The sequence below is a fragment of the Myxine glutinosa genome, chromosome 9 (assembly GCF_964187855.1).
Source record: "Myxine glutinosa chromosome 9, kmMyxGlut1.1, whole genome shotgun sequence".
NCBI lineage: Eukaryota > Metazoa > Chordata > Myxini > Myxiniformes > Myxinidae > Myxine > Myxine glutinosa.
The window spans coordinates 97967806-97994875 of record NC_136269.1 but is presented as its reverse complement, the minus strand read 5'-3'; the positions used below and the strand labels follow the sequence as shown (position 1 = coordinate 97994875).

The 27070-nt window shown below is 48.6% G+C and overlaps 1 protein-coding gene across 5 annotated transcripts in view; it reads left to right on the top strand.

The window, feature by feature from the left end:
- HERPUD2 (HERPUD family member 2) overlaps positions 1 to 27070 on the top strand; it is a 343531-nt gene that overhangs the window by 294566 nt on the left and 21895 nt on the right. For 4 of the 5 annotated variants that reach the window (XM_078784559.1, XM_068128772.2, XM_068128771.2 and 1 more), the window contains exons 2-5: positions 11733 to 11887; positions 15961 to 16038; positions 17194 to 17304; positions 22380 to 22516. In XM_078784559.1, the coding sequence (XP_078640685.1) occupies positions 11744 to 11887; positions 15961 to 16038; positions 17194 to 17304; positions 22380 to 22516 (470 nt within the window). In that variant the 5' untranslated portion in view covers positions 11733 to 11743. Of the gene's footprint in view, positions 1 to 11486; positions 11618 to 11732; positions 11888 to 15960; positions 16039 to 17193; positions 17305 to 22379; positions 22517 to 27070 lie in introns of those variants that run through there. The other variant, XM_068128773.2, reaches the window with a different exon arrangement.

Genomic DNA, 27070 nt, shown 5'->3' with positions numbered 1-27070 from the left:
GCCCCCCCTCAAACAACCCCTCACTGTGCCTCATCCCATCACCACCAAACCTTTTGTCCTCCTCATCCTTCCCTTTCTCCTAACTCTTCTGCAATCTCTGACACACTATCAACAGCTCTCCCTACCTCCTCCTCCTCTTCCTCATCTTACCCTACCCCTCCCCTGTCCTGTATCCGTTGCTCCCCCTCCCTCTTCCTTAACAGTATGGACCTCAAACATCCAGGGCCTTCACTCAAACCTGACTGATCTCTCCATACAGGTTGCTTCTGACAAACCAGACATAATCTGCTTAACAGAAACTTTCCTTCTTCAAGATGTCTCTGGTTCCTTAATATCTCTTCCTGGTTACTCCCTCCTTCGGTATGATAGACCTGAGCCTCGTCCTGATGGTGGGGTTGCTATCTTTATCAAAAACTCTCTTCCTCATTCTCCTTGCACTGCCTCCCCACCCCCAGGAGTACCTCTGGCTACGGCTTCCTCTTCGCCCCCACCTTTTGGTCATATGTGTTTTGTACCGTCCTCCAAACAGTGATGACTCCATTTACATTTCACTGTCTGACAACATCGACCAACTTCTATCCACTCATCCCAACTCTCTCTTCCTCATATGTGGCGACTTCATCTGCCATCATGCCAGCTGGCTGGGTGTGGGTACCTCTCCTTAATACTGTCGGCCTACTTAATCCAGAGATTCTTCTTCTTCGTGGCATATGGTCCATTCTAAACTAACTATACATTCCGAACTTTCCTGAGGTATTTCTTCACCTACCCCCACAAACGTAACATTATATATACCTGTCAACAATGGGTGTGGCTGAAACAGCCAAATCCACTAATTGGAAGGATGTCCGCATACTTTTGGTCATGTTGTGTGTGTGTGTGTGTGTGTGTGTGTGTGTGTGTGTGTGTGTGTGTGTGTGTGTGTGTGTGTGTGTGTGTGTGTGTGTGTGTGTGTGTGTGTGTGCTCATGGCACCCCCAGGGACTTAAGCAGAGCCCTTCTCAATGTCTCTAGAACACAACGGTGCTCCCGGCGATGAGGCGGGTAAGGAGATGTAGGTCAGGCGGGGACCGACACGTGGTCCCAGCCAACCCCGATTGGCGGTGGAAAGATGATCCCAAAGACGCTATCCAAACGTGCACATACACCGTGCAGTCGCGAACCGCACCGTATTCTTCAAAGGCCGCGGTCGCGCACACACATCCTCGGCAAACCACCGGAGGGTGGGACCAGCGGACGCGACTAACCAAGGGTCCGCGAACGACGCACGAGGTCCCCGAAATGGTGGTCGGTTCTTCCTCGGGCCGCAGCCGCTAGGCGAAGATTCTCCAGAATCTCCCACCTGTACCTGGCTTCGCAGGCTTTTCCCCGACACCAGCGCTATCAAAGATCGCACAAGATTCCTTTCCAAGACTCAAAGTTCCCTCTCCATGGACGCTCGACCACGCTGGGTGCGGAGCTGTTCCCAAACACCTTGTTTCGCCTCTCCTCACACGCTCTTCCTCCTCGCTCCACCTCTTCCGGTGCCCTATCCGATTTCCTGCATCATTTTGTCATGAGCGCTTTTAAACCTTTTAACCACAATAACCCTTACTGAGAACCAACAATAATACTGTTACAGACGTGGCTTGGATGTTATTTACCGAGCGGTTTTATGGTATGACCACGTCTGCACAAGTTACCCGATTGTGCCCGAACGTTGACTAGTCGCGCGATGCTGGCTCAATAAGAAAAAGAAGACACCCGGCTGGATTACAATAACACAATACGACACCAGGGGTTCAGTTCTCAAGACCTCCGGAGGAGGTTATATTAAGGCGGAAGGTTAGATTACAACTACAAGAGGGACAGCATAGAAAGACAAGCACTTAGACACAATCTTATATTATTCCCAACAGACGACAGGTAAACGGGACAACGGCTGACTCACACGGGGATTGATGCAAAGGACAGGCGGGTAGCGATGGCTCCAGGTGCACCTGGGCTCGGGGCAGGGTACAGTACGGTCCGGTCCGGTCCAAAGATGCGGGGAGGTATCGTCGCGCTGGGGGTGGCGGTGGCTTCTCTCTCCAAGCTGAGGCGCATCTGACGTCACATCCGGCGCGGGGCCACGTATATCCGGCGGGGAGTGACACGCCCTCGGCTCGTTAGCTCCGCCCCAGATGGAATCGGCACGTTGCTTCTCATTGGGTGCGTGGGGGGGTTACTGGCTCCGCCCCTGACGAGGAGCTGACAGCCAGCCCCTTCGGGGTAACGCCGTGGAGCGCATGGTCATGGCGGGTAACCGAGCCGGTGTGAGGACGCACACTCCCCGCCCCTCTGTTGTTGTAGTCGTAGTTGTAGTTGTAATTGTTGTTGTAGTTGTTGTTATTGTTGTTGTTTGGGGAAGAAGATGGGAGGAGGTATGGGAAAGGTCCTAAACTCACTACTGATGCCATATAATCACATTCTGGTGCAACGAAGAGTCATAATTAATGGAGACGAGGCCTTAACTGACATAGATTAAGAATAACTAGGAAGATGTCCGAAAGTTGTCTACGTGTGGTGCGGTGGACCTGGGCACGACATTTAATGGGGGAATAAGGGGAAGGTCGGCTCTACTGATTGTTATTTACATGCAATGGGACTAGGGAATGGGGGATTGGGGAAAGTTGGGGAGTATTGGAGAAAATAGGGGAATATTTACAAGCGGATATGGAGGCCAAATTCCATATTCGCAACATTGCACCCTTCTCTACCCTCGGGGCGTCCCGACCCGATAAATTTTTACCTACTTTAGTGTGGCACGCAATGTAGTTCCCTCTACTATTAACTCTACCCTGAGTGCGACAGTTTTACAGATATTCACAAATGAGTAAATATGTCCCCCTGCGACGTTGCACCCTTCTCCTCACAGAAACACACCCACAGGATAACCGAATCCGGAAAGAATTCTCAAACTAAACATACAGCCGGTAGGGAGCATTATTTACAAGACTACGCTGCTATTTACACTACGATCCAGGACCTGTTTTTGGAGGGACACATGCAGATGTTATGCATAGAGAGAGAGCGCGCTTGCCAACATCGATACACCAACCCACGAGTGCTCTGTGGCCGACGGCCTTTAATAACGTGCAGAGCACCCTTCCCGAGCATCAACAGCACCACCCCACCACCAATCGGTGCAGTCACCATTGTTCATTGGAATAAAAATAAATTCGACAACCCCTAACCCTGCAGGTGTCTCTTGCTCTTCTTGTGGTGCACTTGGTGGTGTTAACTATTAGTGGTTCACCTGTATGGCATAGGTGCCACGTTGATCCATAGGTCCATCCCCGGGTGGTGCTTGGCCGCAAACGAACTGCGGTCCATTGTGGGTGGCCACAAACATTGCGGTCCATATGGTGTATCGATCCCGGCAGCAAACAGCGAAAGTGCAGGCCCACAACTGCGCAGCCAGCACCTCTCTCTCCTCTCTCTCTACCCCAAAGCCAGATCCTCGGAGGTGGGAGACAAAAGAAGAAACAAGTGAGTAAGGTGGTAAGGGCGCAAAAGTGCACGCAATATAAGGTAATGCACACTGGGGGCACATGGGAACCAGGTGAGACAGGTACGTTCCTATCGTACGCCCCCCCCCCCACCAGGTAACCTACATGGCCCCTCCCTTACCCCTTACTGTATCCACACAACACAACACTACCCATAAACATCTACTTTACAAATCAACAAACATCCCTACTGTCTTCCCCGTTCCTCCCATATACCAAATTCGTCTTCTCTCCCTCCTAACCAATCAAATTTGCCATTTTCAACTCTCATCAAAATTTGCCATCTCCAACTCAACATCAAAATTTGCCATCACCAATTCATCATCAGTCCCTCCTAGGGAGGGAGAGATGGAATCACCCCAATGTCTCATCCACGTCGTGATGCGTCTCACAAATCCACAGCAATTTCATTTCCTGCAACAAAACAAAGAAAACACAGGTGTGGAGTCATCATCATCACCACAGGTAAGTGGCTGCGTATGGTGCGACAGGTTCATCAATCCTAACTATTTCCTAAATGACTTTAACAACTTTACACTACCCGGGGTCTTTCTCCGGCCAAACCATTGGCCCTCTTACACTATGGGTTCTAAAAACCAATTCCCATTGGCCAAACTGTGGTGCTCTTCAATTTGGGGTCTCACTCCCCCGATTCATCTCCCGGTGCCCTCGTACAATTTCTGGGCTGCGACGTGTACCTCTCCCAGTGGGTCTACCCACCTGCACACCTCCACCACTGCGGTTGCCTCCGAGCTTACCTGCTCCTTACCCTAACCTAACTAACTGGGGCAGGCCCTCTGGCGCTCTCCCCTACTCGGTGCCCTCTCTGGCACTGGGCTACCCGGGTCCGTCCTCCGGATCCTCGGGCCCCATCCACAACTCTACCGGCTCCCAGAGCCCACCTGCGGCCTCACCTGGCCGACATCCTCACAGTGGTGGAGTGCCCAACCAACTACACGCACTAACAGGCTACACGCCCAGCCATTTCCACAACACTAATGCACCCATTCACAACACCATTCTGCAACCGCACCACAAGTGCCAATATCCAACCACAATTTACCTGTACCCTCTACCTAACACTTACACTACCCGCCCCGGGTACTCGTGAAAGGGGTCTACTCTTCCCCCATCCACACCTTCGCACCATGCACACCACTCCGTACCACTTACTCCCACTCTCTCCACACACCTGTACCTGCACACCTGTGCTCTCACACCTGGTGCCACCTGCACCCTTCTCTCCCCAAGCGCATTCGCGCTGATCCACACACTCACTACTCACACACTGCTCCACACACCTGTCCAGATGCACACCTGTGCAATCACACCTGTCCAGTTGCACACCTGTGCAATCACACCTGTTCAATTCTCACACACACAGCATCATCTCAGCTAACTACTCCCTTCTGAAACTTGCGCTTCCCAGTCGTCCCTTTAACTATTGCGCTCCCTCGTCATTATAATCCACACTAATCTACCTGCGTCCCCACTACAGGTATCAGTCACTAACTAACCTTAACGTTACCTAAGGTCATCTTCTCTAGATCCCTACACACAATATAACCTAACCCACCCGGGCTAGTTTTCACTGCCATACACCCCATAAACTATTGCTCCTTTGCCCCCACCTGTGAGGGATGGTGGATTTGCCATCCCACCACATCGGGGGTCTCTCACTACCAATTTCGCTCGTCCAAATCCAACAAATTAAAAATTTGCCAATCATCTGCCAATCACTGTACCATTACCAATCATCACTCTGCCAATCCTTTGCCAATCATCAAATTTTGTTTTTCTCTAATTTTGGGTCCAAAACACTAACCTCATCACCCAGTCGACTCACTACTGCCTCTCGGTGCGCCACTCCCTGTCCAAAGCCCGGCTTCGTGAAGCCAAGCAATGGATGCTGGTTGTTTTGTGCCGGCGGCTGGATGCGTTCGGCATTCGGGACAGGGACGGGGGCTTACCCGGGCCGAGATCCCACGCACCCCCTCGGCGTGGAGCCATCCAATGTCCCGATCTCGACCTGCCGGCACGTCTCAACAAAACGTGGTCGCCATGACGACCCTTCCTATCCAGCCGCCCGCTCCGCCTAGTGGAGCACGGACGCGGCCGTTCAAAGCGAGGCCTGGCACGCACCGAGGGCCCGATTCGGCTATAAGTCGTTCTAAACTCTACCCCGTCTAACGTCGATGCTTCACCTGGATTCTTACACCCCGCAGCCCGTTCCTTGCTCACACATCCAGCCGTTCCCATGCTACCTTTCCTTACACACCCAGGTACACCCATTCCACTCACAGCTTTGGTCACACACCTGACCACCGAACACTTTGGCACACATTCGTTGCTCGCACACCTCACCAATACACCGCTTCGCACCCCCTCCTCGGTCACCTCCTCTGTGACAATCACAGGTGTGCTCTCATTCGCACACCCAACCACGTGCCTCACCACCAACTCCAGCGTGCATTCCCACTCACGCTCTACCATTCCAGGGGTGCATCCTTCCATCCCAGGTGTACATCCTCGCTCACCTGTCACAACTAACTCACGCTCCATGTCACTCTCACTACTTTCACCTCCATTCCTGACAGTGCACTCACCCTTACTCTTGACAGCACACTCTTTCTCCATGCACCTGTCCGTCACACACCTTTCTCGCGCACACTCTCCCGTTACACCCTCTGTAACACTCACCACAGGTGGACACTCTTCCTTACTTCTGACAGCGCACTCTTTCCTCATGCACCTGTCGGTCACACACCTTTCTCGCGCACACTCTCCCGTTACACCCTCTGTAACACTCACCACAGGTGGACACTCTTCCTTACTTCTGACAGCGCACTCTTTCCTCATGCACCTGTCGGTCACACACCTTTCTCGCGCACACTCTCCCGTTACACCCTCTGTAACACTCACCACAGGTGGACACTCTTCCTTACTTCTGACAGCGCACTCTTTCCTCATGCACCTGTCCGTCACACACCTTTCTCGCGCACACTCCTGCGCACACTCTCCCGTCACACCCTCTGTAACACTCACCACACCGCGCTCCCACGTGCTTCCTCGCACACGCGCTACGACCGACTCACTCTCGCCAGCACACTCACTCCTCGGCGTGCACTTTTTCCTCACACACCCCAGAGTCAGGACTTTCTCGCACACCTCCTCTTTCGCACACCAGACCTGTCACACACCTCACCAACGGCCTCTCACGAACACCCGGGTCTATCTTGACCCCCAAGCTCCTTAAATCCCCTGGCGCATCATACGCACGACCATATTGGTCACCACTTACACCAGGTCCTCTTCCTCTTCGCTTCTCCTCCATCACCTGCGAATCCCTCATCCGGTTAATGAGCACATCATCACGATCCAAACACAGACTTTGGACCAATTCTTTTATCTCTTTCTTATCCCCTCTCCGTCGCTTCTTAATTTCGCTCATCCCTTCTTCCACTTCTTCTAATTTGTGCTTCACCTCTTTTATTCCCCAGTACGTCTCCTCAAGCTCGTCCTCCAAGGCTACCTTGACCGTTTCCATGTGCGTCCTCACCTGCCGGTCCTTCGTCTCCATTACCTCTACCACCTCGTCCAACCTCGTTGTCAGTCCCTCACGTACCATCTGACATTGCCTCTGTGTCGCTATCAAGTCGTTTTTAATTTCTTTTTGTGTCGCCTTTAAACCTCCTAATACCGCAGTGTTCCTTTGAACCTGCTCCACTAACTCCGTCTGTCCCACCGTCAGCTGCTCCACCTCCTGCGTCAGGACCTCTATGCCCCCCTGTAACTTTACAGTCCCCTTTCTCACCTCCTTCTCCATGTGCTCCCTACAGTGCCTCACCTCCTCGCGCACTCCTCCGACCTCCTCACTCACTCCTCTTCTGATCTGCTCTCCCATCACTTGCATCTCCTGCCCAGATGCCACCCTCATCTGCTCCATTTCCTCCCTGTGAGCATCCAGTTTGGTTTCTACCCCCATTCTGACCCCCTCTATCTGCTGCTCCATTTGTTTAACTTCCCTTTCCGCTTGGTCCCTCATGTCCCTCAATTTGCCTTCCATACTGTTTTCTAACCCCTCTAACCCATTTTTCACTCCCTCTATCTGATTCTCCTGGGCAGCCATTCTATTTTCTACCCCCATTAACCCATTTTTCACTTCTTTTATCCCGTTGTCTAACCCCTCAAAATTATTGTCTAACTTCCCAAATTTCTTGTCTAACTCCTCAAAATTATTGTCTAACCCCTCACTGGTACCCCTCGCTTCGTCCCTCATTACCCCCATTTGGCCCTCTAATCGCTCACTATTAACCCTCATTTGCTCACTCTGAGCATCCATCCGGTTCCCCATTTGTTCCCTATCAGCCCTCATTCCCATCATTATTCTGCTTTCCATTTCTTCATTATTCTTGTCCATAAGGGCCTTCATTTGCATAAAAAACAAGTTCAAATCCACCGGGGGCGCTGCCACGGTCGCTGGCGCGGTGATGAGCGAGGCGCCATTTTGCGCGCCCGCTTCTTCGTGCGTGACGGCGCTATTTTGCGAACCTGCCGCCCTCACTGCTTCGCTCTCCTCCTGTCCCTCATTTTGGTCCTGGATCGACCCTACCTCTCTCTCCTCTACCGGACCCCAGCTGTCTTGATCCGCCATAGCGCGACTTTCAAAATTCGGTTTTTATTTTTTATTTTCGTAAAACAAATTCAAATTTCGCCGTTATAATTTCGCGCGGGAAACGCGCTCCAAATCGATTCTAACTGTTACAAATTTGGGCCTAATAAATTTAGTCCCGGGTTCGAATTCCACTCCTCGACACCAATTGTTACAGACGTGGCTTGGATGTTATTTACCGAGCGGTTTTATGGTATGACCACGTCTGCACAAGTTACCCGATTGTGCCCGAACGTTGACTAGTCGCGCGATGCTGGCTCAATAAGAAAAAGAAGACACCCGGCTGGATTACAATAACACAATACGACACCAGGGGTTCAGTTCTCAAGACCTCCGGAGGAGGTTATATTAAGGCGGAAGGTTAGATTACAACTACAAGAGGGACAGCATAGAAAGACAAGCACTTAGACACAATCTTATATTATTCCCAACAGACGACAGGTAAACGGGACAACGGCTGACTCACACGGGGATTGATGCAAAGGACAGGCGGGTAGCGATGGCTCCAGGTGCACCTGGGCTCGGGGCAGGGTACAGTACGGTCCGGTCCGGTCCAAAGATGCGGGGAGGTATCGTCGCGCTGGGGGTGGCGGTGGCTTCTCTCTCCAAGCTGAGGCGCATCTGACGTCACATCCGGCGCGGGGCCACGTATATCCGGCGGGGAGTGACACGCCCTCGGCTCGTTAGCTCCGCCCCAGATGGAATCGGCACGTTGCTTCTCATTGGGTGCGTGGGGGGGTTACTGGCTCCGCCCCTGACGAGGAGCTGACAGCCAGCCCCTTCGGGGTAACGCCGTGGAGCGCATGGTCATGGCGGGTAACCGAGCCGGTGTGAGGACGCACACTCCCCGCCCCTCTGTTGTTGTAGTCGTAGTTGTAGTTGTAATTGTTGTTGTAGTTGTTGTTATTGTTGTTGTTTGGGGAAGAAGATGGGAGGAGGTATGGGAAAGGTCCTAAACTCACTACTGATGCCATATAATCACATTCTGGTGCAACGAAGAGTCATAATTAATGGAGACGAGGCCTTAACTGACATAGATTAAGAATAACTAGGAAGATGTCCGAAAGTTGTCTACGTGTGGTGCGGTGGACCTGGGCACGACATTTAATGGGGGAATAAGGGGAAGGTCGGCTCTACTGATTGTTATTTACATGCAATGGGACTAGGGAATGGGGGATTGGGGAAAGTTGGGGAGTATTGGAGAAAATAGGGGAATATTTACAAGCGGATATGGAGGCCAAATTCCATATTCGCAACAATACTAATACCAACAATAATTAGGGCTGAATCCGTAACAATATATATATATATATATATATATATATATATATATGTATATATATATATATATATATATATATATATATATATATAAAATAAAAATAAATAATCGGGAGATTAAATCAGACGCGGGCGTAGCTTCAGGACGGTCGGGTCGATCTTTAATTTTCGACAAGCTTTCGACCAACAAAGGTCTTCTTCTTAGTCGTCCCCAAGTTCAGCGGAAGTGAAGCGCAGCTTACAGTTACCGTTCACGAACGTTCGCGAGCTTCCAGGGGAGTCCCCCAAAATCAGCAGATGTCTGGACAACAACCTCAAGTGATGGCTGTCAGCCAACTCAGGGCTATTTTTATGCCTCCATTTATATATTGGTTTCATGCCCATCGTGGAGTTGCTGTATGTAAATCACATGTAGGAGAGACAATTTGTTGACGTCAGTGTACCTTTTAATGTGAATTACAAATACTTGAGTAAACATTGGATAAATACATACTTGTAATATATATGCATGGGATTTGCACCTGGATTTAGAACTCGTTGAGCCATTGGTTCAGATGAGAATGCACAATAGCCTAACCCAATATGTACAATTGTAGGTGCTTTTTATTTTTGTGGTTGTTTTTCTGTTGCAAAACCTTCAGATAGCAGTGGTTTAATGCTCTACGTGTCAACAGATTGTGTGTCCTTGTGGAGTAAACAGTGGACTTGTTTTTTCCATGGATTAGTTATGAAAAGGCTGACAGGATGATGTCGAGGTACGCACACTCGCCTCTGAACTGTCCAGACTGCGTTTGAATCCCGACCCAGCTATAAACTGTCATTCCGATGTGTCACAGGCAGGGTTATTCATCAATATGTGTACCATCTGAGACTCTCAGATGGATGTTATATTGGGTGTCCCGTCCGTCAGCATTCATTCGCGGATGTTAAAGATCCCATTGTGTCCTTCGCAAAGAGTAGGCGACCTATCGCTGGTACCATGCACAAATTCCAAATTCCTGCCCTTACCAGCACAGGGCAGGCAGCACAACTGTGGCACGGCCACGCCCTCAGCCATTGATGCTGCACCACAGCCTTCTGCTGCAAATGAATGAAGAAGTCGTTGTGAAAGATCTCTTTTGGTTTGAAGTATTGGGTGTAATGCCAATTATGACTCTGTTCATCTCAGACTAACTAAATGTGATTTGATAAGGTTGTCCTTTGCTTTTGTAAGCTTTGAGGTTTAGGTGGAACTGTACATTCCACCCCTGACGATATAATGATAGATGAAAGTCAAACACGTTTACAACGGTGCAAACTCTCAAATTGCTGTGTGTGGTTATATACACACTCAGACACACACTCACACACTCTCTCTTGCCACTTTCAATCAAACGTCAGGCCTGGCCAGTTGGTTTGTAAAATACTTGGGTCAAAAGCAAGCCGACCGCATAATAAGGTGGGAATAATTGGGGCTGTTTTATATATACTACAACTACCACCGCCTTGTTGTAGTGTTGGATGGCTTTTGGCCCTTTTTCTCGAACCCGATGGCCAGGCGTGATATTTGACTTAAAGTCGCAAGAATTTGTAACTACTTCAGGGTGCCAGTGATACCTCGCCAACTCTTCACAAAAAACGTGATATTTAACGTCCACCAATGACTGTGCTGGCAGACGGGTCGCCTCCAGCTTGCAGTCCCTTCGATAGACAGTACACACATTTATGAAACGCCCAGGTGACTGTTTACAGCTGGGTCGAGATTCAAAATCAGGCAAGGTCGCTCAGAGGTGAGAGTGCGTACCTGTACGTTATACTGCTAGCCTGGTGCACTTACATTGGCTTTTCATCTCCTTTTTATTGAACTTTGCCATCGGGGCTTTGTTTCTGAAACGTGTTATTTTTGCACAAGGTAACGTTGAGGTTGGCCTTGGTGCCACATCACCAGATAATTTGTGATCAATAATTGACCAAATTGTAACCCACATTGATGGTTTATTTGCTTGGTGTGCTGCTGCACTTTGTTCGACCATTTGATAAAGTACCATCGCTTAGGCATTGCACAGATAGGCCTAACTGTAACTTAGGATTTATTGTTTTGTTCCAATTGTCATTGCGCATCAACTTGTGATGTGTTTTTTTTCTTTCCTTTAACTGTAAGAGAATACAGTATTTCACTGAAGTCTGCCTTAGCACTTTGCAGTTGTCTCCTAAATTGACAACAATTGTCGTTTTTTTTTTTTTGTCTTTATTTGTGCCATATTTTTACAGACGTGCTAAGGATGGATTCTGGACCAGGCCTGCCAATAACTCTTCTCGTCAAAGCCCCAAACCAGAAGTATGCCGATCAAAATGTGGAGTGCTTTCTCGAATGGACGGTGCATAAACTGAAGTCTCATCTCTCAAGTGTTTATCCAAGCCACCCGGTATGTGACTGCATAACCAAAGCATTTAAATCGTTTTGTTCATCAGAAAAAATTACACATTTGTTTAGTGAACATCATTTCTTAAATATTTCCGAATTACTCGTATTGGTGTATGTACAGCTAAACTTTGTGAAAATGCTTTCTCGTAGTGTAGGCTATGTCAATAATATGAATACAGGGACTTACAAACAGGTTGCGTACCAAACGATCATCCTTAAGTCGGATGTTCGTAAGTCAGAACTCGAGTTCCCATAGTTATAAATGGTGGTTCGGTTTTACAGCCAAGTCAACAAAGCCTATTTAGCATATAATTTAACACATAAAGAAGCTGAAACATTGTACTTTTGCAATAACTGATAGTAAGTACATAATACCCCTTCAATCTCTCCTAAACTGTAATAAATACAATTTAATGAAACCTTCAGTAAAATTCGTGTCTTGTCCTTGATAAATTGTTCCAATCGTCGAACGAACGACCAACTTTTGAAGGGAATATCACCTTTATCAGAACGTTTTATAACGTCCAATTTTGTTGGACCTTGACATTGGAGACCAATAACAAATAATGTTTTGTCTCCAATGCCAAGGTCCTGTGCTTCTTTGTTGCAGAAACATCACTGCAACGTTTATCAGCCATGATTATTGGTCGTTGTCACTAAAACGGTAAAACGCGGGGCACTATGAATCAAAAATGTGCATAAAAAGAAGCTGCGCACACAACAGTACTGTACAGTATACTGGATACTGCAGACCATGCGACACTCATACTCTTTACATCTTGTGGAAGAAAGATTTACGCTCCGCCCAATCAACGAGTTGTTCGTTGGGTTGTTATTAGTTGTTAGCTCGAGTTGTTATTAGTTGCTCGTTCCACGATCGGTTCATACATATGTACGAACGTTCAGTTCAAAATCTCAGAAATAAAAAAAATCTTATTGGGGTTCTTTCGTAAGTACTACGTTCACAAGTCAGGGATTTCATGTACTTTATAATATCAGTTCTAACTAGAACGGCACTCGGTAGAGCGCATACCTCCACCAGGCTGAATAGTTTACATTTTGTACCCCACTGCTCGGCCGGATCTGCATCCGGACCTGAACCAAAATCTAATCAGTTCGTTTTTGTCTCCTACCCAACTTGTCCACCTAGTTTTGTCATAGCTCGTCCACAACATTTTGAAATATCATGCTATGGTGAAGAAGATGGTAAAGAATCACTTGATAATTATAGTATCTGTATCCGAATCTTCACCAAAATGTAATTATTTCATCCTTGTCACACACCCGACCTCACCACCAAATTTCGTCTGAATCTGTCCACAACGTTTTGAGACATCCTGTTCACATACATACATACAAACAAACAGACAGCCAGACGATGGTGAAAACATATCCTCTGTCCACCATTGGTGGCGGGTGCAACTAACGCTTGCTGTATTGATATCCTGCTTAACTTGAATCTACTTTTTAAACACAAAAAAACTGCCCATTATCTTTGGATGGAGAAATTTTTATTTTGGAAAAGTATTTGAATATGAGAACATATCGCGGTTGGAGAGTAGTGGTAGAAAAGGGAAACGAGAGCGAAGCTGATGGCACGCCATCGCAAATCCCCACGCTTACCACCTAAAGCAGAGTTGAGAGATGGCAAAATGTCTCACCAGGCATGCATGACCCGATATCAAATTTTGAGTTAAATTTTTATTCCCGTTTTGACCCTGTGTTCCCAGTACCCCCACCCCTGGAGCATGAACACAAACGTCAAATCCAAAAAATAATTACACATTTCACGTGTTAAATCTTTCATGTACAAAGTTCCATTTAAAGAATGCTTTAAAATGCGCTGTAATTGCATTTTTGTCCCCCGTCGCACCGCGGAGCGAAAGGGGGACTATGGTTTTCTCCTCCGTCAGTGTATCCGTCCGTCCGTCTGTCCGTCCATCCGTGCGTGCGTGCGTGTGTGCGTAAGCAAGCGAAGGACCGCATTCAAATTTGGTGTGTGGGTGCAACCCACGTCAAAATCCAAGATGGCCACCGCCATGTATGTCTGAACCTTGTGAGCGGAATATCTTGAAAAATAAGCGAAGTACCAACTTCTAATCTGGTGTGTGGGTGTATCTACGCATAAGGAAGAACGCTATTGAAAATTGGGTCGCCATGTCAAAATCCAAGATGGCCGCCACCATATATATTGTTACGGACACGCGGATTAAGATGTTATGATGGGCCGAGCGGAATGGCCGCCGTGTTCGCACAGTTTACCCGATTCCACCCAACGTTGACCAAATCGCGCTATGCTAAATCAATGAAGGAAAGGACACAACGGCTGGGATAAATGAAACGACACAAGGGGTACAGTTCTCAAGACCTCCGGAGGAGGATATAATTGGTGGTGCAGAAAAGGGGTAGATTACAAGGTAAGAGGTAAAGCACAGAAGAGATAGGCACTTAGATACAATCTTATCTATCCCAGACAGACCACAGACAAACGGAACAAGACTGACTTACACAGGGATTGATGGCAGGGAAGGACAGGCAGTCGATAGCACAGGGTGCACCTTGGCTCAGGGACAGGATACAGCTCGGTCCAGTCCAGAGATGCGGGGAGGTATTGCAGCGCTCGGAGGTGGCGTCTCTCTTCCTTCAAGTCCAGCGCGCATCTGACGTCACCTCCCTCTTCCTGCGCATGCTCAGCGGGGAGTGACACGCCCTCGGCTCGTTGGCCCCGCCCCAGATGGGATCGGTCCGCCGCTTCTATTGGGTGCGGGGGGTTACCGGGCTCTGCCCTTGACGAGGAGCTGACAGCGAGCCCCTACGTGGTAACCCCGTCGAGCACATGTTCGATGGCGGCTAACCAAGCCGGAGTGAGGACGCGCACTCCCCGCGCCGCCGCCGTTGTTGTTGCTGTTGTTGTTGTTGTTGTTGCTGAACCGTGAGGAAAAGCTGCGGGGAGGTATTGGGAGGTCCTAAACTTCCTAACGGTGTCATACAATCACATTCTGGTGCAACGAAGAGTCAGAATTAATGGAAACGAGTCCTTAACTGACATAGACTAAGAATAACTAGCAAGATGTCCTATAGTTGTCTACGTGAGATGCGGTGGACCTGGATGCGACATTTAATGGGGGAAATAGGGGAAGGTCGGGTCTACAGAGTGTTGTTTACAGAAAATGGGACGAGGGAATGGGGGATTGGGGATAGTTGGGAAGTATGGAGGAAATAGGGGAATATTTACAAGCGGATATGGATGGAGGCCAATCTCATATCCGCAACAATATATATGTCTGAACCTTGTGAGCGAAATATCTTGAAAAATAAGCGAAGTACCAACTTCTAATCTGGTGTGTGGGTGTATCTAGGCACAAGGAAGAACGCTGTTGAAAATTGGGTCGCCACGTCAAAATCCAAGATGGCCGCCACCATATATATATATGTCTGAACCTTGTGAGCGAAATATCTTGAAAAATAAGCGAAGTACCAACTTCTAATCTGGTGTGTGGGTGTATCTACGCATAAGGAAGAACGCTATTGAAAATTGGGTCGCCACGTCAAAATCCAAGATGGCCGCCACCATATATATATATGTCTGAACCTTGTGAGCGAAATATCTTGAAAATTAAGCGAAGTACCAACTTCTAATCTGGTGTGTGGGTGTTTCGAAGCATAAGGCAGAACACTATTGAAAATTGGGTCGCCACGTCAAAATCCAAGATTGCCATCTTGCGTCTTCCACTTTGTCAACTCGCATCACTTCACCGACGGGGGACCTAGGCGTAACGCTTGTTTTTTTTTGGTTTTTGACCCTACCCGAGGGGATGCGGCCAAAAGTGATACTGCTCTTGCACCTTCTTGCAATGTGCTGATCATAACCACCAAGTTTGGTGCATTTCTGCCCAACAACCAACAGGAGACAGACCTGATTACAATATCAATATAATATTATTGTATAGGTGAGGAGAGGGTGTGGGTAAGGTGACTAAAAACTAAAGATTCTGCTTTGTGGAAGACATCAATAAATTTAACACTTCAATACTTTGTCTTTGGTCAACGACACCCTTTCTTGTGCCATTGCAGTCCACGAAAGAACAACGACTGATCTATTCTGGCCGCCTTCTGTCTGATGGTCAACAGCTTAAGGATGTCCTGAGGAAGGTGAGACATGGCCGTTATTTTCCCTCAAATTATAATGTAAACATGGTATTTTGACCATTGACATAAGTAACATTCTGGTTAAGAAGAAATCGTTTTAATTTTGAATGCAATAATTTGTTGTTTCTTAGATATAGTCAGGGCCCTTAGGGATATTTTGGGGCCGTTTGGTTCAAATTCTTCCAAAAGCACCAAATTTGACCCAGATGTTGCCCATGCCATACTCTTTCGATTTTTGACGGGCGCCAAGATGGGCCCCCCCCCCCCCCGGGGGCCCCATATTGGCGAAATACTAAATGGCCGCCACCCGGATTAGAGGAAAATCAGTTAAATAACCAAAAGGGTTGTAATCATGTATGATACCACTTTTCAGGGGTTTTCGAGGTCGAGGAATCCAATTATGATGTTATTTTGATGATTCGAGGTCAAGGTCAACCCTCAAGGTCATCTTAAAAGTCATTTTTGAGTCAAACATGTCGGTTTTTGAGTTTTTTGTCAAGACTTACGTGAGGTTCACCATTTTATGTTTCTGAGTTGGGTAATCGAACTCTGACCTTATTTTTGACAATTAGAGGAAATATTTACATGTCTATTTCCTAATTTTCAGGCATATGCAGTTCATCAGTCTAATTACAAAAGTACGGATTTTGATGTTTTATGAACTGTATGCCATATCCTTGTGTTTAATTTTTGTGCGATCATGATCCGGGTTCATGTATACATGATTGTATACATGTCATAAATATGACGTCATAGGTCATGTGACCTGGTGGCCATATTGGATTTTATGAAGACCTTAAAAATGGATCCCTGCCTTCATTTTTCGATCGATTCATTTTGAACTTTGACCACTTATAGTACGCCATGTGATTGGATGCATATCCTAATTATGACGTCATAGGTCAGGTGACACGGCGGGATGGACCGGTATGGTCCCCGGATCATACCGCCCTTGGCGCCCGTCAAAAATCGAAAGAGTATGGCATGGGCAACATCTGTGCCAAATTTGATGCTTTTGGAAGAATTTGAACCAAAATATCCCGAAGGGCCCTGATTAATAATCGATTATTGTGTACCGTAGTAATAAATGTAAGGTAATGTCCGGTTTTTTATTATTATTATTATTATTATTATAATTATTCTTTTTTGGACGTACAGCATGACGAGTTCCACACAGTCCACCTCGTATGCCCATCTCCAAGCCCTCCGGCCTCTCCCCAGCTGGAAGCATCCCCGTCAGGGCAGAGCACCACATTCGGAGGCTATCAGGTAAATAAACCGTGTTTGCGGTGAGCTTTTGGCGACTGTTTTAAACGTGCTTGCAGTGTGTGCACTTTGGGGAAAATTGCTGTTCTAAGATACTTGTGTGACCTTGCATTTTAATTGGTTCTCATTTGTGTCCTTCTGTCATTTTGATTTTTTTGCTGCATGTGTGAGAAGTGTTATGATTTATGGGAGCGAGACATGGGTAATGAACGTAGAGCAGCAACGAAGGCTGGAAAGGGTGGAAATGCGAATGGTTCGGTGGATGTGCGGAGTATCGTTGATAGAGAGGAAGACAAATGATGAATTGTGAAAGTTTTTTTTTTTTTTTTTTTTTTTGTATACTGAATCGAGGCTCGTGAAAGAGCTAACATTTATTTCACAAACAAATCAACCAGACAAACAAAATATACAAAAAGAGGGAGCGGAAGACAAGATGGGGAGAGAAGGGGAAGCACACAACCACAACATTTGAGAGCAGGGAGAAGTGTGGGAGGGAGAGGGCTTGGGAAGGGTGGGGGGGGGGGGGGGGGGGGAGAGGTATAAAACACAAGGGGGCCGAAGTTAGCGGGGGTAGAAAGGATCAAGGTTTTGGATGGGGGAGGATAAGAGATGGTGGTGAACAGCTGTTTTAAAGACCTGGAGGGTGGAGTGGGATTGAAGAGAGTGAGGGAGTTTGTTCCAGAGGCGGGACAAAAGAGGAATGAAGGAGTGAAGGTGAGCAGAAAGTCTTGATTTTGGCAGTTTAACCATAAGAGGGTTGCAGGCAGATCTTGTGCGACCTGTAGGAATATTTGGGGGACAGAGCCCAGAGAGAGCTGGGGGGGCAAGGCCAGAGAGGAGTCGGTAGAAGACGGAAAGACCACCAACCTGCCTGTGGTGAGTGAGTGAAAGGCCCTTGGAGTTAGCTTCATCGCGGGAGATTCCAATGATTCTGAACGCTTTGGTTTCAACAGCGTGAAGACGAGCTAGGTGTGAGGCAGGAGCACCAGACCAGAGGGGAGAGAAGTATTCCATAGAGCTGCGGATGAAAGCCTTGTATGTGGTGAGGAGCTCAGGTGTGCCAAGGAAGGACTTCGCACGACGGAGGATGCCCAGTCGGCGACTGGCTTTGGAGGCCAGATTTGAAATGTGGTTTTCCCAGGAAAGATCATGGCAAATAGTGAGACCCACAAGCTTGAGTGACAGAACGTCTTGGAGAGGATTATTCAGAAAGTGGATGGGAGGGTTGTCCAGTCGGTCTTTTCGGAGAGACATCGTAAGAGTGTGAGATTTATCAGGATTGAAAGACATGTTCCATTTGTTTGCCCAGTCTGTGATTTTGTCCAGGTCTGCAGAGAGTGAGGAGGCTGCAGACTGCCGATCTGAGGGATGAGGAATGGAGTGACAGAGAGTAGAGTCGTCAGCAAAGAGATAGAGAGGATTTTCAAGAGAGTCAGAGAGATCATTGATGAAGACCAGAAAAAGCACAGGCCCCAGAACACTACCTTGGGGAACTCCAGCCTGAACAGGAAGAGGAGATAAGAGAAACCCATTCAGGGCCACACGTTGACTACGACCAGAGAGGAAGTCCTCCAGCCATGCGTGGAGATTTCCATGGATACCAAAGGAGGAGAGTTTGGTGAGCAGAGCAGGGTGCCAGACCGTATCGAAGGCACGTGAAATGTCAAGGGAGACAGCTCTAATTTCCTGTTTGGCGTTGAGGACCTCCATCCATTGTTGAGAAAGCAGAAGCAGCATGTCCAGAGGAGAGTGACCAGGTCTGAAACCAAATTGATGATCAGAGATCAGGCCATTGGAGAAGAGGAAAGATTTCATATCTGAAGCAATGATGGATTCCATGACTTTGCTGATAATTTGGAGAAGGCTGATTGGTCTGTAGTTGCTAGGATCTGTTTTTGCACCTTTTTTGTGCAAAGCGGTGATGTTGGCTGATTTCCAAGCAGATGGCAGATGACCTTGAGCAAAAGAGAGGGTGAAGAGAACAGAAAGAGGGAGTGAAAGAGCGGAAGAACATGATTTTAGGACCCGTGGGCTGATGCCGTCAGGACCAGTTGCAGAATCAGAGTCGAGGGTTGACAGAAACTTTTCCACTTTGTCAGGAGGAAAGGACACAGAGTCCAGGAGCAGCTGGGTACGACTGGGTACGGTGGGTACAGAGAGGGATGGGTTTGGGACACAAGATTTAGAGGCAAACACAGAGTTGAGGCATTCAGCTTTTCCACGTGCGGAGTCAGCCGTTAAGCCGTTTGAGGTGAGGGAGGGGATGGAGGGGGAACAAACACCAGAAACAGTTTTGACCAGACGCCACCGGGATTTGGAAAAGGGAGACAGATAAGAGAGTTCGGTCTTGAGAACGGTGAGATATTGTTTCCTGGCTCTCCTGAGGGTGGACACACACTTGTTTCGGGCTTTGTGAAAGGAAATGAGATTTCCTTCCGTTGGATTTGCTTTCCAGGAGACGAAAGCAAGTTGTTTCAGGGCAACAGCCTCACCACAAGATTCCGTGTACCATGGACGGGAGGAAGGGGATGACAACTGAAGACGAGATGAGATAAATCTGTGCATGAGAGATAGCAATTTACTTTGAAAGAATTCCCAGGATGAGTTGATGTCAGAGGCGGTAGAGATGGGAGACCAGTCCAGATGATTGATGGCTGCTTGAAGACCGTGCCAGTTGGCCTGAGTGAAATGCCAGACTTGTCGACGCTGAGGAGGCTCTCTGAGAATGGTCAGAGAGATGTCCACTTTGACAAGCACATGATCAGATGAGCCGATTGGAGCAGAAGAAGAGCAGCAGACATTTTCGGGGAAGTTAGTTAGTCATAACCAAGTCCAGAAGAGAAGATGCTCCGTTGACTGAGATCCGGGTCGGGAAATTGACAGATTGTGTCAGTCCCAGTGAGTCGCAGAAGTCCTTTGCTGAAGAGCCATGGTTGGTGAGAGAGGTACCCACACCCAGCCAACTGGCATGGTGACAATTGAAATCACCACATATGAGGAAGAGAGAGTTGGGATGGCTAGATAGAAGTTGGTCCATATTTTTAGGCAGCGAGATGTGGATGGAGTCATCACTGTTTGGTGGACGGTACAACACACATATGAACAAAAGGTGGGAGCGAAGGGGAAGCCGTAGCCAAATGTATTCCTGGGGGTGAGGTGGAGAGAGGGCAGTGGAGGGCGAGTGAGGAAGAGAGTTTTTTATAAAGATAGCAACCCCACCTCCAGGACGAGGCTCAGGTCTATCATACCGGAGGAGGGAGTAACCTGGGAGAGATACCAAGGCATCAGAGACATCATGAAGGAGGAAAGTTTCTGTTAAGCAGATCACATCTGGTTTGTCAGAAGCAACCTGTATGGAGAGATCAGTCAAGTTTGAGCGAAGGCCCCGGATGTTTGAGGTCCATACCGTTAATGAAGAGGAAGGGGGAGCATCGGGTACAGAACAGGGGGGGGAGGGGTAGGGTAATATGTGGAAGAGGAGGAAGAGGTAGGGAGAGCTGTTGAAGGTGTGTCAGAGATTTCAGAGATTTCAGAATAGCTTGGAGAAAGGGAAGAATGGGCCGGACAAAAGGTTTGATGGAGATTGGGTGAGGCACAGTGAGGTGTTATTTGAGGAGGGGGAAGAGCGAGGCAGAAGGTTGGGGGAGATGAAGGTGAAAGTTGGAAGGGGGAAGAAGCAGGGAGGATGCTTTGAGGAGGAGGGGTGAGAGGGGAGTCTCGGAGGGGAGGAGGGGCGAGGGAGAGTCTCGGAGGGGAGGGGCGAGGGAGAGTCTCGGAGGGGAGGGGTGTGGGGGGAGTTTAGGAGGGAGATTTGAAAGGGATGGGTGATGGGGAGGATTTGGAGGGGAGGGGTGATGGGGAAGTTTTGGAGGGGAGGAGGGATGGGGAAGTTTTGGAGGGAAGGGGGGATGGGGAAGATTTGAAGGGGAGGGGTGAGATTGGATTTTGAAAAGTGTACGATTCATGGGAAACGAACATTTTTTGCAAAATGAGTTTGAGACCTTAGAGTCAAAAATACGTTTGAGGACGCTGAAGGAGGGGTGGAGTTCTGGAGAGTTTAGGGAATGTAGAAAAGAGGAACTGTAAGAGATGGTATTATTATTATTTTTTGGAATGAATAGATTTGGTGAGCAAGACGAAAGCATCCTTTTGTAGGAGAAGAAGAAAAAGGTGTTATAATATATGAGAGAAAATAGTTGTTCAGGGGAGAGATTATACATTTCTAACCACGTGATCGCGTGATCGCGAACAACGTGAACGAAGAACGAACGAACAAATAAGAACAACAAATAAACGAATAAGACCTGAGAAGGAAATATTTTTGGGGGGGGTTTTTTTTTTTGAGAAGAGATATTAAACAAGGAGGTATGGGGTGAACGACTGGGACGAAACAGAGAACGAAAATAATTGCAGCGCATTCGACGAACCGCTGAGAGAAAAACAAAACCACAAGGTCAGAGACGGTACGGTAGCCTAAGCCTACGAGTACTAGGCCTCAGAATACTCGATACGCATTAACCGACGATTGTGTATACATGTACGAAAAATTAGCACCGAAAATTTTCCTAAAGATACGCTATAGGTACACACACTGAAAGATAGATACAGTCTTGACAAAAACACAATTGTGAAAGATTACTTAGCTTCGAAAGCGTGAGCGCATGGAACAGCTTCGAAAAGACGTGACCTCGCCGTGATCTCGCGAGATCTCCTAGATGATGGGAATAGAGCCTGTGATTGATGCTGTGAAGAGGCACAGGTTGAGATGGTTTGGCCATGTGTTGAGGAAGGATGAAAGTGACTGGTTGAGAAGAGTGATGGAAATGAATGTAGAAGGAAGTAGAGGACGGGGAAGACAGAGAAAGACTTGGCTAAAGATGGTGGAAGAAGAAATGCGTGCAAGGGCGTTAACAAGGAGAGATGCAGAAAATAGGGCAAAATGGAGAAGATTGTCATGGGAACCGCAAGGCTAACCCCCACTCTAGCAGGGAAAATGGCCTTAAAATGCATGTTGTTGTTGTTGTTGTTGTTGTTGTCATTTTGATTTTTTTGGTCTGATGCTGGTCGTTCCTCTGCAGAGCACAGATGGTACAGTCTCTTCAACCCAGCAAATGCCTTCCACTTTGCACAGTTCCACTCCCTGGCTTGACGGCACCGATGGTCTGATGGACAGACGCGCTCTGTACCAGATGCCTGTATCCACCAACAGTTCAGGGTGAGGCCATATCTAGAAAGAATGTCAACAAAATCATTGTTTCAAAAATGTTGTGGAATTAATGGAATTGTGATTTAAGGGAGAATAATGTTATTGAAAACATTTTTGTTGAAATTAGCTCAACTGGACTTTAGTCCAGTGAGCTTATGTGATCGAGCAGTGTCCATGGGTCAGTCAGTGAGTCCGGAAACACTTCAGTCATTATCACTTGAACCAAACACAAGATTTTGATTGAACTTGGCCGCAAGCTTCATATCTGATGCCGAATGAGGGTGTATTGACCGCATCAAAATCTGCGCTCATTCAGCGGTTATATGAGGGGGTGGGGATTTGACCCCCCAAAATAGGTATTTTCTCTCATCTGATACTACACAAAATTTCCATGCAACTTGGCCACAAGCTTCATATTTGATGCCAAATGAGGGTGTCTGTCTTATCAGTCTGTCTTATCAGTTTATGATCGAGGAACGGCTTATTTAATCTTGGAAAAAAGTCGGAACATGAATAGGAAGACAAGTCTTTCGTTTTAAAGTACAGTGGATCTGGATTTGGCCCGACCGCACTTACGCAAAGAGGAGTGAGATAATTTCTGTATTCTGTCTGCCATGAGTCAAACAAAATTGAAAATCATTCCAAACGGGAAACTTACTGTTTTTAAGGACGTCGTAATGGACACAAACAACAGGCATAAATAACGATTGTAATGTGTTTGATAGGGTGGCATAATGGACACTGGATAAAACAGCAGTAAAACATGTAAATTTCTTTTATACACCTTTAAACCTCTTTAAACGTAAATTTAAATTGAATTACATATTTAAACACTGTATAACACAAATCGCCTTAATAATGCTTCCAAGAAACATGCAATACTGTATATCGATAAATAGCATTAGAGGGAGTGGCATGTGAGCTAGTACAGTATCGGGGGGTGAAGAAGAAGCTGTCATATGGCTATTATTAAGTCTGAAGACAGAAAAGACACCAGAACGACAGAGTGTCTGCAGGAACGGTCCACACATCTTTATTCTGCACCATGGGCCCGTACAGTGCACACTTGTCCGCAATGTGTAGATCATGCCCTCTTCTCCTATTGATTCGCTGATACATTACATACCTTCCCCTCAAGTTACACAACGTAATTCTTCAAGTAATCTGGCTATTTTGATATTTGCTCCGAACGTCGCACCGGTGGTGAAGAAGTCAACCTCCATTACGTTTGCTGTGGTTGTTACCATTCTTGTTGGCTGTACATCAACAACAGGCTCTGCTATGCCCAGGTCTACTCTATCAGATTCCCGAGTACGCATCTGATGAACATGACGTCGAAGTGTTTGGCCACACTCATTTAAAACATGATATGATGCAGGCCCAGTTTGCTTCAAACCAACTGCTGGTATCCATGGTGCCTCTAACCCCATATTCTTGGCATACACAGTTTCTTGTTCCCCAAAATTTCTTGAGGCTTCACCCAGATATTCCTTCTACTTATCCTGGTAATTTCCCACATATACACACAACCTGGGTTTGATCAAATCAGGATGCAATGTTACATTTGTTTGAAATAACAACTGGGCCAGAGAAACTTTGGTGACTGCATGAGGTGTAGCATTGTACCTTATCCGAAACCGAGCGACTTTGTTGGACAACTCATCCGTGTCTGCTGTCATCCTTTTCATGGATCTTTTAAACGTTTGTACCAAACGTTCTGCTAACCCGTTACTGGCCGGGTGGACTGGAGTTGAGGTGGAGTGTTAGATTCCATTACGATGACAAAATGTCCTGAATTCGGCAGAAGTAAAACAGGTGACTATGTGATACAAATGTTCAACTAACCCATGAGTTTTGAACACGTCCATGAAGCACTTAATAGTTGCCTTTGTCGATGGTGAATTTGAGGCCACCATTTTTATTTTTATTTTTTAATACTGAATCGAGGCTCGTGAAAGAGCTGACATTTACTTCACAAACAAATCAACCAGACAAACAAAATATATAAAAAGAGGGAGCAGAAGACAAGATGGGGAGAGAAGGGGAAGCACACAAACACTTGAGAGCACACAACATTTGAGAGCAGGGAGATGTGTGGGAGGGAGAGGGCTTGGGGGGAGGAGGCGTGGGAAGGGGGTGAGGGGGGGGGGGGGTGGGAGAAGTATAAAACAGAAGGACACCAAGGACTTCCAGGACAGAAGTTGGTATTTCAAAAAAGTGGAATTGGGGTGAAATTAGCGGGGGTAGAAAAGATCAAGGTTTTGGATGGGGGAAGATAAGAGATGGTGGTGTACAGCTGTTTTAAAGACCTGGAGGGAGGAGTGGGATTGCAGAGAGTGAGGGAGTTTGTTCCAGAGGCGGGAGAAAAGAGGAATGAAGGAGTGAAGGTGAGCAGAGAGTCTTGATTTTGGCAGTTTAACCATAAGAGGGTTGCAGGCAGATCTTGTGCGACCTGTAGGAATATTTTCAGGACAGAGCCCAGAGAGAGCTGGGGGGGGGGGGGGGGCAAGGCCAGAGAGGAGTCGGTAGAAGACGGAAAGACCACCAACCTGCCTGCGGTGAGTGAGTGAGAGGCCCTTGGAGTTAGCTTCATCGCGGGAGATTCCAATGATTCTGAAAATCATAATGCTGTAGCGGCTACCGCTGGGTTTTCACAATCGCCTTGCACCTATCAAGGACGCGGAGCGATCACCATGCCGGGCTCGTCCAGGAAGCCCGGGCAGGCCCGCGCTCAACTTGCCAGGCCTCGGTCGGGACGCTGGGCCACGCCCCCTCTCGCCTTTCCTGGGCAAACGCTCCGGGATAATATGTATATATATTGCTGCCCGATAAACGGGCTTTTCAGAGTGCCTGAGTGTTTGGTTTGATGAAAGCAACTCGGATGAATTCCAGCTTTTTGTCGCGTCCATTCTTCCGATCGACGTGGGAGCCCCAGCTCCTTCATTGGTGACCTACCGACATGGACACGGCAGTCGCCCTTAAACTGCCTACCTTCTGGGAGGCTCACGCGGCGGTTTGGTTCGCACAGGCGGATTCCCTGTTCGCCCTGCGAGGCATCACGGCCGACGACACCCGCTTCCACCATGTGGTAGCAGCGCTCGGTTCGGCCACCGCGGCCCGCGCCCTGAGCCTCCTCGAGAGCCCGCCAGCCGCTGACAAATACGGCACGATTAAGAAGCTTCTCCTCGACGCTTTCGCCCTCCCATCGGCGGAACGCGCACGGCGCCTGCTCGACCTGCCCGAGCTCGGCGACACGCGCCCTTCCGAGCGAATGGACTACATGCTTTCACTGCTCGGCGAGCACTCTCCGGCATTCCTGTTCCGGGAGCTGTTCCTCCGTCAGCTGCCTAACCCGGTACGCCTCGCCCTGGCAAGCACGACGATCACAGATCCCCGGGCCCTTGCCAGAGAAGCCGACAAGATCTCCGCCGCAGGTCAGCGCATCGCAGCGGCGACATGGGACCCACCGCCGTCCGACGCAACACCCATGGCGCCCGAGCACCCGGCACGGTCGACGACCGAACTGCCGACGCAATTGGCGGCCGCTACACCGAGCCGACCACCTCCAGCACGACGACCGGGGCCTCCACCTGACCAAGCGTGGTGTTACTATCATGCCAGGTTCGGACAGAAGGCCTGGACATGCCGACCCCCGTGCACCTTCGGCAGGCCGGGAAACGGCCGGGCCGGCGTTTATTACCAGCCATGAGCGCCGGCCACACGGGCAACTTACTGTTCATCATGGATAAAGCGTCCGGACGGCGCTTCCTGTGCGACACCGGCGCCCAACTGAGCGTCATACCCGCCTCTGACCAGGACAGGCAGTCCGCGGTTTGCAGCCCCTCCTTGGTTGCGGCCAACGGATCGACCATCCGCACCTTCGGCCCGCGCAACGTCACCCTCTGCTTCGGCGGCCAACGCTTTGCTTGGACGTTTGTAACCGCAAACGTGCCCATGGCTCTGCTAGGCGCCGACTTCCTCTGCGCACACGGACTGCTGGTGGACGTCCAACGGCGTCGTTTAATCAACGCCGAAACCTTCAGCTCCCTGGTATGCACATTGAGCAGCTCCGCGCCGACCGAGCTGGCATGCACCGTCCCGGCGGCGAACGAGTTTGCTCGCCTGCTCACGGAGTTCCGGGCCCTCACGCGGCCGACGTTTTCGGCCGTCGCAGTACGGCATGGGATCGAGCACCACATACCAACCACGGGCCCGCCGGTCTACGCCAGGGCCCGCCGCCTCGACCCAGCCAAGCTCGCCGTGGCGAAGGCCGAATTCGACGCGTTGGAGCACCTCGGCATCGTGCGGCGCTCCGATAGCGCGTGGGCCTCGCCACTGCACATCGTGCCAAAGCCGGGGGGTGGATGGCGCCCGTGTGGCGACTACCGCCGTCTCAATGACACTACCACCCCCGACAGGTACCCGATCCCGCATATCCAAGACTTCTCCGCCCGTCTGGCGGGACGGGTCATTTTTTCGAAAATTGATCTCATACGGGGATATCACCAGGTACCTGTCAGGGCGGCCGACGTCCCTAAAACGGCAGTCATCACGCCGTTCGGC